We start from the raw sequence: 15078 nt of genomic DNA on the forward strand, positions 1-15078 counted from the left end.
GTCTTTGGTGTGTGACTTCCAACCACTTTGGTCAGATAGCCGATGGCACTTCCACCGTGTGATGTAATGTTTAGTGTCTCTTATAACCCTGACAGTGCATACGTTAAACAAGCAGACACCACCAGAATTTCATTTCACCTTTTACATTTATTCATCTTTCATCTACTTGAAGCTGAGAAGGAACAGAGAATAATGATTAATACACTGTGTTTGTGTTACCGTCAGCATACAGTGTGCATAACTCATCTCCCACTCGAGTTTTCTTATTTCAGGGTCCATTTTTCTCGGTGTCCTCCTTTTTAATTCAGACTCCACCAAGAGGTCCTCTATCTGTTTCTCTTATATTTAATATCCGGATCTGCCTGTTGTATTTGTTGCTACAGATGGGTGGCACAGAGCTGTCTGATAGCTTGTAGGTTCTGTGGAGACATAACAGTTAACACAAGGAGAGTTTTGTATGATTGGACTGTGCTTCCATTAATGCTCACTAAGTCGCCAGGCTGGCTTTCACCTGTTGCAAACAGGATATTTTAAATGGACACCACATGGTGACATCTCACCATGGTAGACTGAATTAGTTTTTCACAAGCTTGACATTATATCTCAGGACTTCTTGAATCCAGAGAGACTGTCTCTTCATCATTGTTGTTGTCATCTGGTGCTGCTGCACTGGTGCCTTCACCCTCTCAGGCGTAAAGGGATTCATGTGGAAGCTGGTAGACGGGATATGCCAAGCCTACAGTTTGCCTGTAATGGATCAGCATCTTCTGGCATTTGTGTTGCTGACCCTGGTGATGGTGGCTCCAACAGTGTGAAGGTGTTGCCAGAAACTGCAAATGCAACCCTTTTCTGCAGGAGTTAAAAATTCTGATAATTATTCATTAGATTTTTCTGTCAATGTTTTAGAAAACAAAGTTGAATTCCAAAATGTGTCATATATATATATATATATATATATATATAAAGTAATCGATTGCTAGATTTAGAGGAAAAATTCACCCAATAATGACGCGTAGAGGTATTTTTTTTAAAACGCCAGACTTTATTAACATATACAATCAAAACAAAGACACATTATCATTGCAGAATTTAATGGCAAGCCCAAAAACTCACAGATTGAACAGTCAGTTATTATTAATCAAATATTACTTTAGAACTTGTGACGAACAAATGATAAAGAATTATCTTTCTCTTAATGAAGTATAACATTATTCAAAGTAAATGTATAAATGAAAATACACAGAGAGAATGAAAAGCATTTAAATTAAAACACAATTTCCCAGCAGTAAACACCGGGTAGCTCATTCTCCACCATCGTCTGAGAATTTGCAAATAACTTCATATTCTTCTTCCAATGAGTGAAACTTCTGAGGCTCATTGTGGAACCGGGAAGTTGGAACTTCCTGGTAAGCTGCGTCAGAGCTGTGCGCTCGTAAACGGACTTGTGATTGGCTGAGAGCTAACCACCTCAGCAAACCTCACGAGCTACCGGAACATACTGACGAATTCAGATAAACTCATCGGGTCGGGAAAGCTCCATCGGGTTTATAATCTGGGATCATGGCGTTGGCGGACTGTTGGAAGCAGCTGTCCTGGTTTTACTACCAGTACCTGCTGGTGACGGCGCTGTACATGCTGGAGCCCTGGGAGAGGACGGTGTTCAGTATCCTTTACCGTGTCAGCGGGGCTGGAGGCGGCGTAGCTTTTCAGCTAACATGCTAATTCAGGGTGTAGTTCACTTTAGCCCTTATCAGTAAACACGGCTGACTTTTAAACTGTCTTTAAAAGATGCTTCAAGTTTTGTTTTGTTGGTTATTTTACAAAGATATGGTGTATGAATAAGTTGGTCCCTGTGTTCGTTAAAACTGATCAAACTGACAGTCAAACATCACCGAAGGAAGGCAAGTTTATTTGTAGCACAGTACCGTACAGAGACTTTAAAACGTCATCACACAGCAAAAGATAAGCAGCATTTACAGTTTAAAATAAAAGATAAAGAAAGACGAACATTAGATGAAAAATTATTAACAGCTTAAAAGAACCAGATCCAGATCTGGACTCTAAATAAAAACTAGTCCATGCAGCAGAGAACAGGTGGGTCTTTAACCTGGATCTAAATAAACTGAGTGTTTCAGCTGATCTGAGGCTTTCTGGGAGTTTGTTCCAGACATGTGGAGCATAGAAGCTGAATGCAGCTTCTCCGTGTCTGCTTCTGACTCTGGAACTGATAGGGATATGTAAACATAGTGATGCAACTGTATTGTAAATTAATCTATAAATATATGAATAAAGTAATATATTTTCTCTAAACAGACTGGGGTATTTAACATGGCCTGGGATATGGCTGTGGTTCATTGTCATGGTGGCATGGTGGTAATTGCTACAGTTATTGCTGGAAGGCAGCTCTCTCAGGCACAGCCCCCACTTCACCTTGAACAATAGCTCAGATATGCAGAAAAGAATGCTTTCTGAGTAGAATAAATTAATACGTGTGGCATGCTACACCTCTGTCTGCCTGTCTGTCTTTGAGCAGATTAAAGTAAGCTCTTATCAAAATGTTCCCAAACTGCTGCTGTCTTCAGTCTTTTAGGCTGCTCCACCACATTGCCTCGCTGTCATAGAACATTTCCTGCGTTTCCTGCAGCTTTTTCAGCAGCTCCAATCACACAAGGAGGCACTCACGTGATTTAGGAAAAACGGGCCCTCGTTTGCCTTAGGTCACATGATATTCATGAAAATAAAGCGGGCCTGGATGCGACTTCATGTGGACACGCCCCCTTTACCGGTGTAAAAATTAGTTCCGGGGTAATGTTCAGCATGGTGTAAAAAGTAGTTCCAGGGTGGTGTTCAGCATGGTGTAAAAAGTAGTTCCAGGGTGATGTTCGGCATGGTGTAAAAAGTAGTTCCAGGGTGATGTTCAGCATGGTGTAAAAAGTAGTTCCAGGGTGGTGTTCAGCACGGTGTAAAAAGTAGTTCCAGGGTGGTGTTCAGCATGGTGTAAAAAGTAGTTCCAGGGTGGTGTTCAGCATGGTGTAAAAAGTAGTTCCAGGGTGATGTTCAGCATGGTGTAAAAAGTAGTTCCAGGGTGATGTTCAGCACGGTGTAAAAAGTAGTTCCAGGGTGATGTTCAGCGCGGTGTAAAAAGTAGTTCCAGGGCGATGTTCAGCGCGGTGTAAAAAGTAGTTCCAGGGGGATGTTCAGCGCGGTGTAAAAAGTAGTTCCAGGGGGATGTTTAGCACGGTGTAAAAAGTAGTTCCAGGGTGATGTTTAGCGTGGTGTAAAAAGTAGTTCCAGGGTGATGTTCAGCACGGTGTAAAAAGTAGTTCCAGGATGGTGTTCAGCACGGTGTAAAAAGTAGTTCCAGGGTGATGTTCAGCGTGGTGTAAAAAGTAGTTCCAGGGTGGTGTTCAGCACGGTGTAAAAAGTAGTTCCAGGATGGTGTTCAGCACGGTGTAAAAAGTAGTTCCAGGGTGGTGTTCAGCATGGTGTAAAAAGTGGTTCCAGGGTGATGTTCAGCACGGTGTAAAAAGTAGTTCCAGGGTGGTGTTCAGCATGGTGTAAAAAGTAGTTCCAGGGTGATGTTCAGCACGGTGTAAAAAGTAGTTCCAGGGTGGTGTTCAGCACGGTGTAAAAAGTAGTTCCAGGGTGATGTTCAGCATGGTGTAAAAAGTAGTTCCAGGGTGATGTTCAGCACGGTGTAAAAAGTAGTTCCAGGGTGGTGTTCAGCACGGTGTAAAAAGTAGTTCCAGGATGGTGTTCAGCACGGTGTAAAAAGTAGTTCCAGGGTGGTGTTCAGCATGGTGTAAAAAGTGGTTCCAGGGTGATGTTCAGCATGGTGTAAAAAGTAGTTCCAGGGTGGTGTTCAGCACGGTGTAAAAAGTAGTTCCAGGGTGGTGTTCAGCACGGTGTAAAAAGTAGTTCCAGGGTGATGTTCAGCGTGGTGTAAAAAGTAGTTCCAGGGTGGTGTTCAGCATGGCGTAAAAAGTAGTTCCAGGGTGATGTTCAGCATGGTGTAAAAAGTAGTTCCAGGGTGATGTTCAGCAAGGTGTAAAAAGTAGTTCCAGGGTGGTGTTCAGCACGGTGTAAAAAGTAGTTCCAGGGTGATGTTCAGCGTGGTATAAAAAGTAGTTCCAGGGTGGTGTTCAGCATGGCGTAAAAAGTAGTTCCAGGGTGATGTTCAGCACGGTGTAAAAAGTAGTTCCAGGGTGATGTTCGGCACGGTGTAAAAAGTAGTTCCAGGGTGATGTTCAGCGTGGTGTAAAAAGTAGTTCCAGGGTGATGTTCAGCACGGTGTAAAAAGTAGTTCCAGGATGGTGTTCAGCACGGTGTAAAAAGTAGTTCCAGGGTGATGTTCAGCGTGGTGTAAAAAGTAGTTCCAGGGTGGTGTTCAGCACGGTGTAAAAAGTAGTTCCAGGGTGGTGTTCAGCACGGTGTAAAAAGTAGTTCCAGGATGGTGTTCAGCACGGTGTAAAAAGTAGTTCCAGGGTGGTGTTCAGCATGGTGTAAAAAGTGGTTCCAGGGTGGTGTTCAGCACGGTTTAAAAGGAGTTCCAGGGTGGTGTTCAGCACGGTGTAAAAAGTAGTTCCAGGGTGGTGTTCAGCACGGTGTAAAAAGTAGTTCCAGGGTGATGTTCAGCATGGTGTAAAAAGTAGTTCCAGGGTGGTGTTCAGCATGGTGTAAAAAGTGGTTCCAGGGTGGTGTTCAGCACGGTTTAAAAGTAGTTCCAGGGTGATGTTCAGCACGGTGTAAAAAGTAGTTCCAGGGTGATGTTCAGCGTGGTGTAAAAAGTAGTTCCAGGGTGGTGTTCAGCACGGTGTAAAAAGTAGTTCCAGGGTGGTGTTCAGCACGGTGTAAAAAGTAGTTCCAGGATGGTGTTCAGCACGGTGTAAAAAGTAGTTCCAGGGTGGTGTTCAGCATGGTGTAAAAAGTGGTTCCAGGGTGGTGTTCAGCATGGTGTAAAAAGTAGTTCCAGGGTGATGTTCAGCAAGGTGTAAAAAGTAGTTCCAGGGTGGTGTTCAGCACGGTGTAAAAAGTAGTTCCAGGGTGGTGTTCAGCACGGTGTAAAAAGTGGTTCCAGGGTGGTGTTCAGCACGGTTTAAAAGGAGTTCCAGGGTGGTGTTCAGCACGGTGTAAAAAGTAGTTCCAGGGTGGTGTTCAGCATGGTGTAAAAAGTAGTTCCAGGGTGATGTTAAGCAAGGTGTAAAAAGTAGTTCCAGGCTAATGTTCAGCATGGTGTAGCATCTCTTTTTCTAACATGTCTGGAAACATCTGGGAAGTGAGGAGACCAGTTGCTGGAGTTTTAGGAGAGGAATGTTGTCCCATTCTGATCTGATGCAGGATTCTAGCTGATCTACAGTCCTGGACCTTGGTTGCTGGATTTCTGCTTCCATGATGCTCCAGATGTTGTGTACTGGTGAAAGGTCTGGACTGCAGGCAGGCCAGTTCAGCAGCTGGACTCTTCTCCTGTGAAGCCATGCTGCTGTGATGGATGCAGGATGTGGTTCAGCATCGTCTTGCTGAAATCTGAAAGGTCTTCTCTGAAAGAGACGTTGTCTGGATGGGAGCAGATGTTGCTCTAAAACCTTCATGTACTTTTCAGCATTGATGGAGCTTCACAGATGTGGAAGCTGCCCACGCCACAGGTACTAATGCAGCTCCATCCCATCAGAGATGCAGCTTTTCACCTGTCCACTGATAACAAGCTGGATGCTCCCTCTCCTCTTTAGTCTGCAGGACACGACGTCCATGTTTCCACAAACTAGTTCACATCTTCATCCAGGTTTCCACTTTGCCTCAGATCATTTTAATGAGCTTTGGTCCAGAGAAGACGGAAGAAGCTGGTTCTGGATCCTGTCCACATCTGGCTTCTTCTCTGCATGATGGAGCTTTAACCTGCATTTGTGGGTTTCAGGATGAACTGTGTTCACAGACAGTGGTTTCTGGAAGTCTTCCTGAGTCCATGCAGTGGTTTCCAGTAAAGAATCATGTCTGCTTTTAATGCAGATCACCAACATCCAGCCTTGTCCCATGCACACAGAGATTCCTCCTGATTCTCTCAATCTTCTGATGATATTCTACACTGTAGATGGAGGATCTTCAAAGTCTGCGGAACATTTTTCTGAAATTGTTCCAGTTTTAGATCCAGTTTGTCTCAGATTGGTGAAGCTCTGTCCATCTTTCCATCTGAGAGACTCTGCCTCTCTGAAATGCTCCTTTTATACCAGTCATGTTACTGACCTGCTGCCAGGTAACCTGGTTAGTTGTTAAATGCTCCTCCAGGTGTTTCTGGTTTGTACCAGGTACTGTTCCAGCCTTTTGTTGCTCCTGTTCCAACTTTTTCCATCAGATTCACTATCAGCTCATATTTTCATCTCATGGTGAAACGTCTCCGTTTCATCCTCTGATGTGTTGGTGATCTTCTAGTGAGAATAAGATATGACTTCATGAGATTTATAAATCATTGAATTCTGTTTTTATTTCCGCAGTTCGGCCCTCTAGTTTGATGCACAGTTGAGTCATAGTAGACTGTTCTTATCCAGGGAAAGTTCAGGCTGGTTTTGAAAATACTGATGCAAACACACATAGTTTGGGTAAAACATTGAACCTGTGTAATAATTAGTTCAGCTGAACTGATAACAGGATCGGTAACTGAATGTAGTTGGATCTGGATTTGTTTCATTAACAGGCCTGGAGAGACAAGCAGTCATTGTTCCAGGCTTCAGTTCTGAACTGCTTTTCTTGGCCTCCTTCAGTCAGAATTGAATGTTTTACATTTTAAGTTTGTCCTTAACGTTTTCCTCTCAGACTCCCTGCTGATCTCTGTGGCCGGCATGGCTGTCTACACCGGCTACGTCTTCATGCCGCAGCACATCATGGCTATCTTGCACTATTTCGAGGTTGTCGAATGAGAAGTGACCCAACCCCTCCGCTGGCTTGTCTTTCTGTCCGTCTACCATCCTGATTCCTACCTGCTGTCTCCTGGGGTTGAAGTGGGCTTGTTTGATCATCGGTTGGGATGTAACTGATGATCCTTTCCAAAGATGAAAGCTGTGAATGTGCTGGACACCGCGAGGGAACACATGAAGGCAGGAGACGGGTTTCCATCATGGGATCGTCAGCAGTGTTTCACTTAACTCAAGTGCACCTTACTGTAGTTATTTGGATGAGTCATTAAGATTTCTTTTCCATTTTTTTTCCTTTTACACATCAAACCATCATCCAGCAGTTTTAGTTGTGTGATGGAGAAACTGGCTGATGGTCAGAATTCTTTCTTTTAGTCCTGTCATCTATTTAAAGAGCCAGATATGAATGAGTGGAATCAGATCTACCATAGCTCCCAGCTCACTGCTCTGACAGCAGCCACTGTAGCTACGTGTCTGTCATCATCATGGCTTCTGAGTAGCACTGCTAATTTCTTATTAAATAAATATATACATATATATACTGTACCTGTTAAAAGTATGGACACGCTTACCCAGTGGATTTATTGGGGAGGTGTCCAGACTTTGGACTGGTAGTGTGTATATTCTAACATGCGGTACATACAGGGTCAGTTTAACTCAGCGTCTTCATGAAACAACTATCAGGGCTTTAAGTCACATCCGGAAGCTTCCTTTGGACCAAGCGGTGGCTGCACCCATGTTGACTGAAAGCTGTTCTTTTAAAGGACACCTTCTGTACTGAGGATTTGTCCCCTCCAAGAAAAGACCTTCTTCTAATGGAGGATGTGGATTATTTCTAATGTTTATTTCCTGTTTTCTGTCTGTCTGACGAGTAGCCGAGGCTGCAGACCGGTTGGAAAGTCTGCTGGAATGGTGCTGAAGCAGCCCCGTCAACAGAAAATCTTCTTCTCTGGTGTTAAAACGATCAGAAAGCTGCACCAGTTCAGTTTGTAAAATAAAGCCGTTCAGGGCTTGATGGTGGAAGGTGAACAGAAATAAAGCATCAGCTCTGTTATTTAAGTCATCTGTGTTTTCAGCGAGTAAAACGCCGCTCCGGTAATCTGCAGCAGTGAACTACGTCCGGGCTGTCGCTACCGTCACCACCACGTGCTCTGGACAAAAAAGCTTTTCGCAAACTGGAAACTGCAGAAAAATCTTCTAAACTGAGTTGATTTATTAGATCTTTCTTTTTATTCTGGTGGAACAATGTCTTGCAGGTTTTCTCCAGTGTCCCTGTGATGCAGGCTGAAGAAGTTTCTCCTCCTACGTGCTCCTGTGACCGTTTTCCCTTTGAAACATCTGATTGTCTTTTTTTCCCACAAAACGAGATACTTTTCCTCTATGGTGTGTATAAGATCCTATATATGTATTTTTAAAAGTTTTTAAGTCAGCATAAAGAAATGTTCTCATTGCAAGCTTATTGTAATACTGTACAGCCGGAACCAATAAACTGATATTTGGACTGTAGCTTTAGTTTGAACCATCGTTAAGCAGAAATAGACAGAATCAGCTTTGTTATTAAATATGTTCCACACTTACTACCGCAGCATTTTATCATCTACAGTGGTTGCAGTGGGGATGCGGGCGACGCAGATACTGTTGTCATAGAAACAAACAAGACATTGCAGATGTCATCATTAATGCAACGTGGACACAAGGTGTTGAATAATGGTTTAACCCTAACCCAGCAGCTAAACAATGAACAGGGAGAGAGAAGGAAGTGAATCAGTATCCCACAAAACAAGATAAAAGCATGTTTACGTGGGAGTGAACTCGATGACCTTTCATGGTCCTGCATATCGTAAACAATAAAAGACAGAAAATCGCGTGATAACCCCAAGAACTGGAAATTAGACGTGTTGCCGTCAGATTCACAGTCGGCTCGTATTTTCCGTGAAGTGGTAAGATGCCTCCGTTTCAGCACCTGATCTGTTGATGAAAATCATACTAAATCTGGAGCAGTTAAGGACCGCATCACCGAACCCATTCCCGACTATGTCAGAGCTCTGAGATGCGATGGGAATGGTGCAGAAGTCAGCTAATTCATCCTGTTTAAATCATCCCAACATCTACAAAACAAGTTACCCTCACATCCTAAACCCCGAGCTGAGAAACCCTGAACAGCTGCTTCAGGGAAACTTGATCAGAGCCCCCAAACAGAAATCCTGTGAGACTAGAAAACAAACCGGTGGTATTCTCTCAGCAGGAAGTATCCGGAGGTGTACGTGACCAAGCCAGAGCTGAGAAAATGCCCGAGCAGGCACAGACCCTGTGAGGGAAGCTTGGCTGTGTGCCGCCAAGGTCATGAAGTGAAGAATCTACCCTCTGACACCACCCACACCCACCCACAAACTCCTCCAACAGCTCTTCGTGTTCCCTGCTGTCTCAGTCACTTCTGTCTCTTACATGCGGAGCTGCCAGGTGGAGTAGAAGCTGATTAGGATTTAGGATTGTGCATTGATGTTTTTTCTTTTTTAATGTTGGTTTAGAGCAGGAGTCTGCAGCTCTGGTTCCTGGCCACTGCAGGGCGGCTGGCCTGCAGGTTTTAGATGTCCAGTGTTACTGGACTTTTTTACTCAACATGCTGTTCTCTAAGAAGATGATAAACCGGAGGAAAACACCACAGCTGTCTGAGCCATGAATCAACCACTAAATGTTGTTTTTCAGTGACATCTTTTATCTAAACAGTCCTCTTCATCGTTTTAGACATCATCAGACCCAGACCACACCTAACGCGCCATGTTACTGACACACTGACATTTAGTTGTTTTTAACTTTTGTATGAGTAAATAGTTTGAGATGAATTCTCGTCACATGATTCTACTTCCGTGTTCCACATTCATGATATAAAGTCAGCACAGCATCAGGTTTTTACACTTTCTGTAAATTTCCCTGACTTCTTCTGAGAAGTTTATATCTAAACGTTACAAAAACTATTCTGCGGTGGCAGTGCACGTGCCCAGGTGAAAACAACCCAGTATGTGACGTCTGCAGCACCAGTCAGAGGTCCGGACACACTTTCCCATTAAATCCAGTGGGAAAGTGTGTCCAGACTTTGGGTTACTGAACGTGTGGATGGCAGCTTGTAGGAGGTGAAACTGAGCAGTTTATGCTTCATGACATAAACGAACCAATCACACCACTAAAACCACTTTTAGAGGCTTTGCTACGAGAATTTATCAGTTTGTTTTGTAGGTTTTAACTGATTAAAATTTATTTCTAATCATTTTAGTTCATTGAAAAAAACCACATGAACTCAACTCCGAAGTAACTTCGTTTTATTATGCTGTCAGTGTGTGTAAGAACACACATTTTAAATTTGATTTTAGATTTTTAGATGTTTTACATGTCGCCACATGAGCAACGTGTTCACTTCCATCAGTCTGCTGGCCTCCCTCCAGAGCCGGGTCCAAGAGGCTGCAGCCTCCTGCCTGCAGCCGCAGCGCAGCCGGCCTGAAGGCCTTTCATTTTCTAAAGGGCATGAATGTTGCAGCAAAAGCTGGCTTTAAGGTAACAAAGTCACTCAGTAAAACCTCACTACCATTATGCAACAACCAAAAAGCTGGAATTCAGCATAAAATAACAAAACAAAATGGAATCACATGCAAATTCATGAAACCATTTTTAAAATGCAAAATTGTTCAGAAAACAACTAAATCTCTTTTTTGTTAGTTTTCATTGTTTTACATTTATTTTGTAAAATGAGCTTGTTGAGACAAAAAAACTAGAAAAAAAACTTTGTTGGTAAAATGATCTAATTAATTATAATAAAGAACTTTAAAAATAATCTAGTTTAAAATAATTTTCTTGTAAAATTATCACATTAACTCAGAAAATGAAGTTTTTTATTTTATAAAATCTTTTTTCTGAAAACTTTTAAAAAATGAATTAACTAAGAAAAAGCTAACTTTTTGGAAAATGATCTAATTAATTCATAACTTGTTTTGAATTTTTGCTTTTTGTAAAACTATTTTTTCATCTAGAAAAACGGAGCTTTTGTTGTTTTCTGATCTTTTATGTCCCGCTGAAAGGCAGCTGCTGTTTCTGGAGGTTATTTATGACTTTGTGTGTTTCCGCCAAATATGACCCAAACAATGTCTGCACGTGTGTCAGTCGCTCAGTGTCCCCTGCTGCGCGTGGGCAAGTACACGTCCACTGTTCACTTCTGCTGGAAAGGAACATGGAGGCACGCGGCCCACGAAGCTGTCATGCGCGAGCACGTAAAAAGCCGCCACCATGCTTTTAAAGTTTGGACAAAATGAGCTAAAATACGAAAAATATGTAGCCAATGACATGACGAGGAGCCTGACGTCAGCAGCCATCGATTTTATTTTAATAACGTTTCCTGGAGAAGTCACGTGGACAGAATTTTTATCAAAATGTTACGCAACAGAAACACAACTGGGGGCTCCGACCCCTCCCCTCTTTCTGTTCCGTCGCCCTCACCGTGGACATCACATTCAGCACGTCCCACACCTCTCGCATGCGCGCAGCCTCCACTGTTAAGTTGCTGCGCGTGTAACCGGAAAGGGATAAAGTTTCTTTTAACATAAAACTCCGTCTATATAGTCATGCGTCCATCCGTTTTCTGTGCCACTTAGTCCAGTTCAGGACTAAGTCCAGTGCGGGGAAGCTGGAGCCTATCCCAGGAATCAGCAGGTACACCTGGACAGGTGTCCATCTGTCCCAGATATGGCATGAAAAGCCTCCAGCTGAGGAGAAATCGTGTTCTTCATTCATCGGCTCCCTGTTAAATCCAGGATAGAAGTGAAGTCCTTCTCTTGACCAGGCTCTCGTAGTTCCAGACATTCCCAGCAGAGCTTTCTCTCTCAGACTGCTTCATCTTTTAAAACTTTAATGTTTTCTGTCTATCAGCTGATCTGTTTTCATGTGGACTTGCAGCCTGTCTGTACTTCCAGCTGAGCAACCTTCCTTCCTACCGGAAGTGTGCATGCGCACACTGACTGACTTGACTGTACTGTGGTCTGATAAACCAGCTGATTAGCACGGACACGGAATCAGCCCACAGCTGTAGGAACCCAGTTCAGGTCTCGGGGCTGCGAGTCACCGGTATCTGGCCCAGAAAGCTGACTGAACCGAACTTTTTTCTGGCCACTGGTGAAATCAGTCACTTTTTCTGAGAGCTTTAAAGTTGTCACCATTAAAATGCCTTTTATCGAGCACGTATCTTACACAGACGTGGAGCGGATGGCTTTGGACCGGGTGGTCCCGGCCCTGCTGGCACACGGTTTCTTCTATGTGGACGGATTCCTCGGGGATCTGGCCGGGAGCACCGTGCTGGATCAGGTGAAGGAGATGCACCTTTCTGAGAAGCTTCAGAACGGCCGGCTGGCCGGCTCCGTCCCGGGCATCAACGGGAGGAAGATCCGCGGCGACAAGATCGCCTGGGTGAACGGATCAGAACGAGGCTGCGAGGCGATCAGCTTCCTGCTCAACCTGATCGATAGGCTGATCTCTGTGTGCGCGAGCCAGCTGGAGAATAAAGCGATCCGGGAGAGGTCCCAGGTAAGAGGGGCCAACCTGGGCAGATATTTAGATTTAGATTTTTCATGTGGGGAACGTCAGTGAGCTCAGCACCCTCCTGCTTCATGCTAAATATTTAATAAGTGCTACTACTTACTTCTAAAAAGGGTCAAACAAAGCTGTTCAACCAGTTTTACTACTGGCAGATTCTCCACGCAACCCTCTTTCCAAATAAATAAAGTTAGGATGCTGTGTAAAATGTAAACAAAACAGAATGCAATGATTTCTAAACCCCATCAAGCCAGAGATAACCAGCACATGATCAAACGCAGACCTTTTACCATTTGATGGAAAACATGAGCAGATTGTGATTTTTTTTTTTCATTTTCTGTATATATAGAGATGTTCTAATACGTTTATATCTTTATTTTTCTTAATTATGTGTGCCTATTATTTCTATTTACTTATTTGCGTGCTTAAGCTGAGTGTCACCTCAAAACTTCGTTCTTCTTGTATCATGACTATAAAGATCATGAATCTGATGCAGCAACACGTCTGGAAAAAGTTGGAACAGGAGCAACAAAAAACTAGAAAAGTACCTGGTACAAACCAGGAACACCTGGAGGAGCATTGGACAACTAACCAGGTTACCTGGCAGCAGGTCAGATGACTGGGGATAAGGATGGGTATGAGGAAGTTAGTCAACCAGAGCGTCGTGAATGAAAAAAAAATCCAAATTTCTGAAGACGGGCGTGGCCCAGAAACCACCATACTCAAGTTCAAACCAATCAATTCGTAGCTGGTTACACATCGCGCACTCTAATTTTTATTTTTAAGCAGAAAAGAATAAAACTTTATAAATTCAAAAATGAAAAACTACAGTGTGGAAATAATTCTACAAAACACCAACTGATTTAATGTATTTATGAGTTTTGTTCCCTGCAAGGAGGTCGGTCCATCTGCAGGGTAATAAACAACCTACAGAGCAAAAGAGAAAGCATATTTATACTTTGTGTGTTTAACAATAATATAATGGAGAGTCCACCTGAAAGCACCAGCACGAAGCAAATACGAGACCCTAGATGAGGAGGCCTGCTGTGACCCAGCTAATGAGATTTAGATGGCTCCATGTTTACACTGTGATGCATTTACAGCAGCTTCGCCCTCTTTCTTCAGCCACTTCTAAAGGAAAGCTGTCTCTGTGCCTCTTCTATGTTTTTTAGGCCATGGTGGCATGTTACCCAGGAAACGGGGCGGGTTATGTCAAACATGTGGACAACCCAAACTGCGACGGACGCTGCATCACCTGCATTTATTACCTCAACAAGAAGTGGAACCCCAAGGTGTGTTCAGGAACCTGGACTCACACCGTCGCTCTTTCACCTTTTACTGCAAAATTCTTCAGTCAAAGAAATCCTGTCGTTTCCAGTCAGATGGTTGGACTCGCTGTGAAAAAATACTCTTTGTGTTGTTACTGATAGGAACACGGTGGTGTCCTCCGGATCTTTCCAGAAGGAAAACCCTACGTGGCTGACGTCAGCCCAATATTCGACAGGCTTCTTGTCTTCTGGTCTGACCGAAGGAACCCACATGAGGTGCAGCCCTCCTATGCTACCAGGTAACTTAGCTGAAACCAATCTGCTGATGATGGTTCAGGTCTGGTTGTTCTTTTTGGACTTGGGTTAAGTATCGTTCTCACATAAGGACATCTGATGAGTTTGATGAGCAGGAAAATCTCCACGAACAAACACACCATCATATGTTTATGTTCATCATGGGCCTTAAGATCTGTTAAAACACTGATAACAAAATAATAATCAGGTCAAAGACACATCAAACTTCTTTCTCCTCTTCCTCTGTGACTTTCACATGACGCTAGCTTCTTGTATAACAAGTTGGATGTTGGCGGTGTTGGATGATGTGGTTATCTGGTGCCACAAATATCAATCAGTAATGCACAGTGTTGCTTGTTGTCAAGGATATTTCATTGAAATCATGGAACATGTGAGCTCATTTTAAATCTGATGGCAGCAACACATCTGTACAACATTGGAACAGGAGCAAGAAAAGGCTGGAAAAGTAGACTGAACCAAAAAAAAGCCAACTGGAGAGATATGTGGCAACTAATCAGGTTACCTGGCAACAGGTCAGGAACACGACTGGGTATAAAAGGAGCATTTCAGAGAGGCAGAGTCTCTCAGATGGAAAGATGAACAGAGGTTCACCAATCTGAGACAAGAAGACATGTTTGTGTCCAACATGCCTGAAGGCCCAGCTGTTGTAGTCTAGATTTATTTTAAATCATTCACAACATAAAAGCTGAGGTTTATTTTTGCTCACGTTTCAGGTACGCCATCACAGTCTGGTATTTTGACTCCAAGGAGCGAGCTGAGGCCAAAAGACGCTTCAGAGACCTGGCAGGTACATTTTTCATGTTCGGCTGTCAACAGTTTTCTGTATGTATTGGTATGAAATGAATGAATGTTTTTTTTAGTTTTGTTGACCACTCAACAAACTACTGCTGATGAACTATTGCAACCAGCTGCATTAATAATCCATCGTACCCACCCACTGTTGGTAGGGTCTACAGAGGAAAACCTGAATATTATCAGCCCTCTGCTTAAATGGACTAATTTTGTACCCTTTCAAATGT

The 15078-nt window shown here is 43.3% G+C and overlaps 2 protein-coding genes across 3 annotated transcripts in view; both read left to right on the forward strand.

Moving 5' to 3' along the window:
- The first annotated feature begins 1466 nt into the window (after positions 1-1466).
- On the forward strand, positions 1467-8408 carry sptssa (serine palmitoyltransferase, small subunit A). The gene is made up of 2 exons (XM_041972524.1): positions 1467-1663; positions 6805-8408. Exons 1-2 carry the CDS (start codon positions 1561-1563, stop codon positions 6906-6908), a joined length of 207 nt encoding a protein of 68 aa, XP_041828458.1. The 5' UTR covers positions 1467-1560; the 3' UTR covers positions 6909-8408.
- A 2562-nt stretch (positions 8409-10970) lies between these two features.
- The window catches only part of egln3 (egl-9 family hypoxia-inducible factor 3), a 5010-nt gene continuing 902 nt past the window's right edge, over positions 10971-15078 (forward strand). The window contains exons 1-4 of one of the 2 annotated variants that reach the window (XM_041972831.1): positions 10971-12467; positions 13649-13768; positions 13907-14043; positions 14773-14846. In XM_041972831.1, the coding sequence (XP_041828765.1) occupies positions 12108-12467; positions 13649-13768; positions 13907-14043; positions 14773-14846 (691 nt within the window). In that variant the 5' untranslated portion in view covers positions 10971-12107. The remainder of the gene's footprint in view (positions 12468-13648; positions 13769-13906; positions 14044-14772; positions 14847-15078) is intronic. The other variant, XM_041972830.1, reaches the window with a different exon arrangement.

The sequence above is a fragment of the Melanotaenia boesemani genome, chromosome 20, assembly GCF_017639745.1.
Source record: "Melanotaenia boesemani isolate fMelBoe1 chromosome 20, fMelBoe1.pri, whole genome shotgun sequence".
Taxonomy (NCBI): domain Eukaryota; kingdom Metazoa; phylum Chordata; class Actinopteri; order Atheriniformes; family Melanotaeniidae; genus Melanotaenia; species Melanotaenia boesemani.

Excerpts from the sequence above, each read along its gene's own strand:
- sptssa (XM_041972524.1), top strand. The coding sequence starts at position 1,561 with ATGGCGTTGGCGGACTGTTGGAAGCAGCTGTCCTGGTTTTACTACCAG. Across the intron at positions 1,664-6,804 it reads CTGGGAGAGGACGGTGTTCA|ACTCCCTGCTGATCTCTGTG; the intron begins GTATCCTTTACC and ends TTTTCCTCTCAG.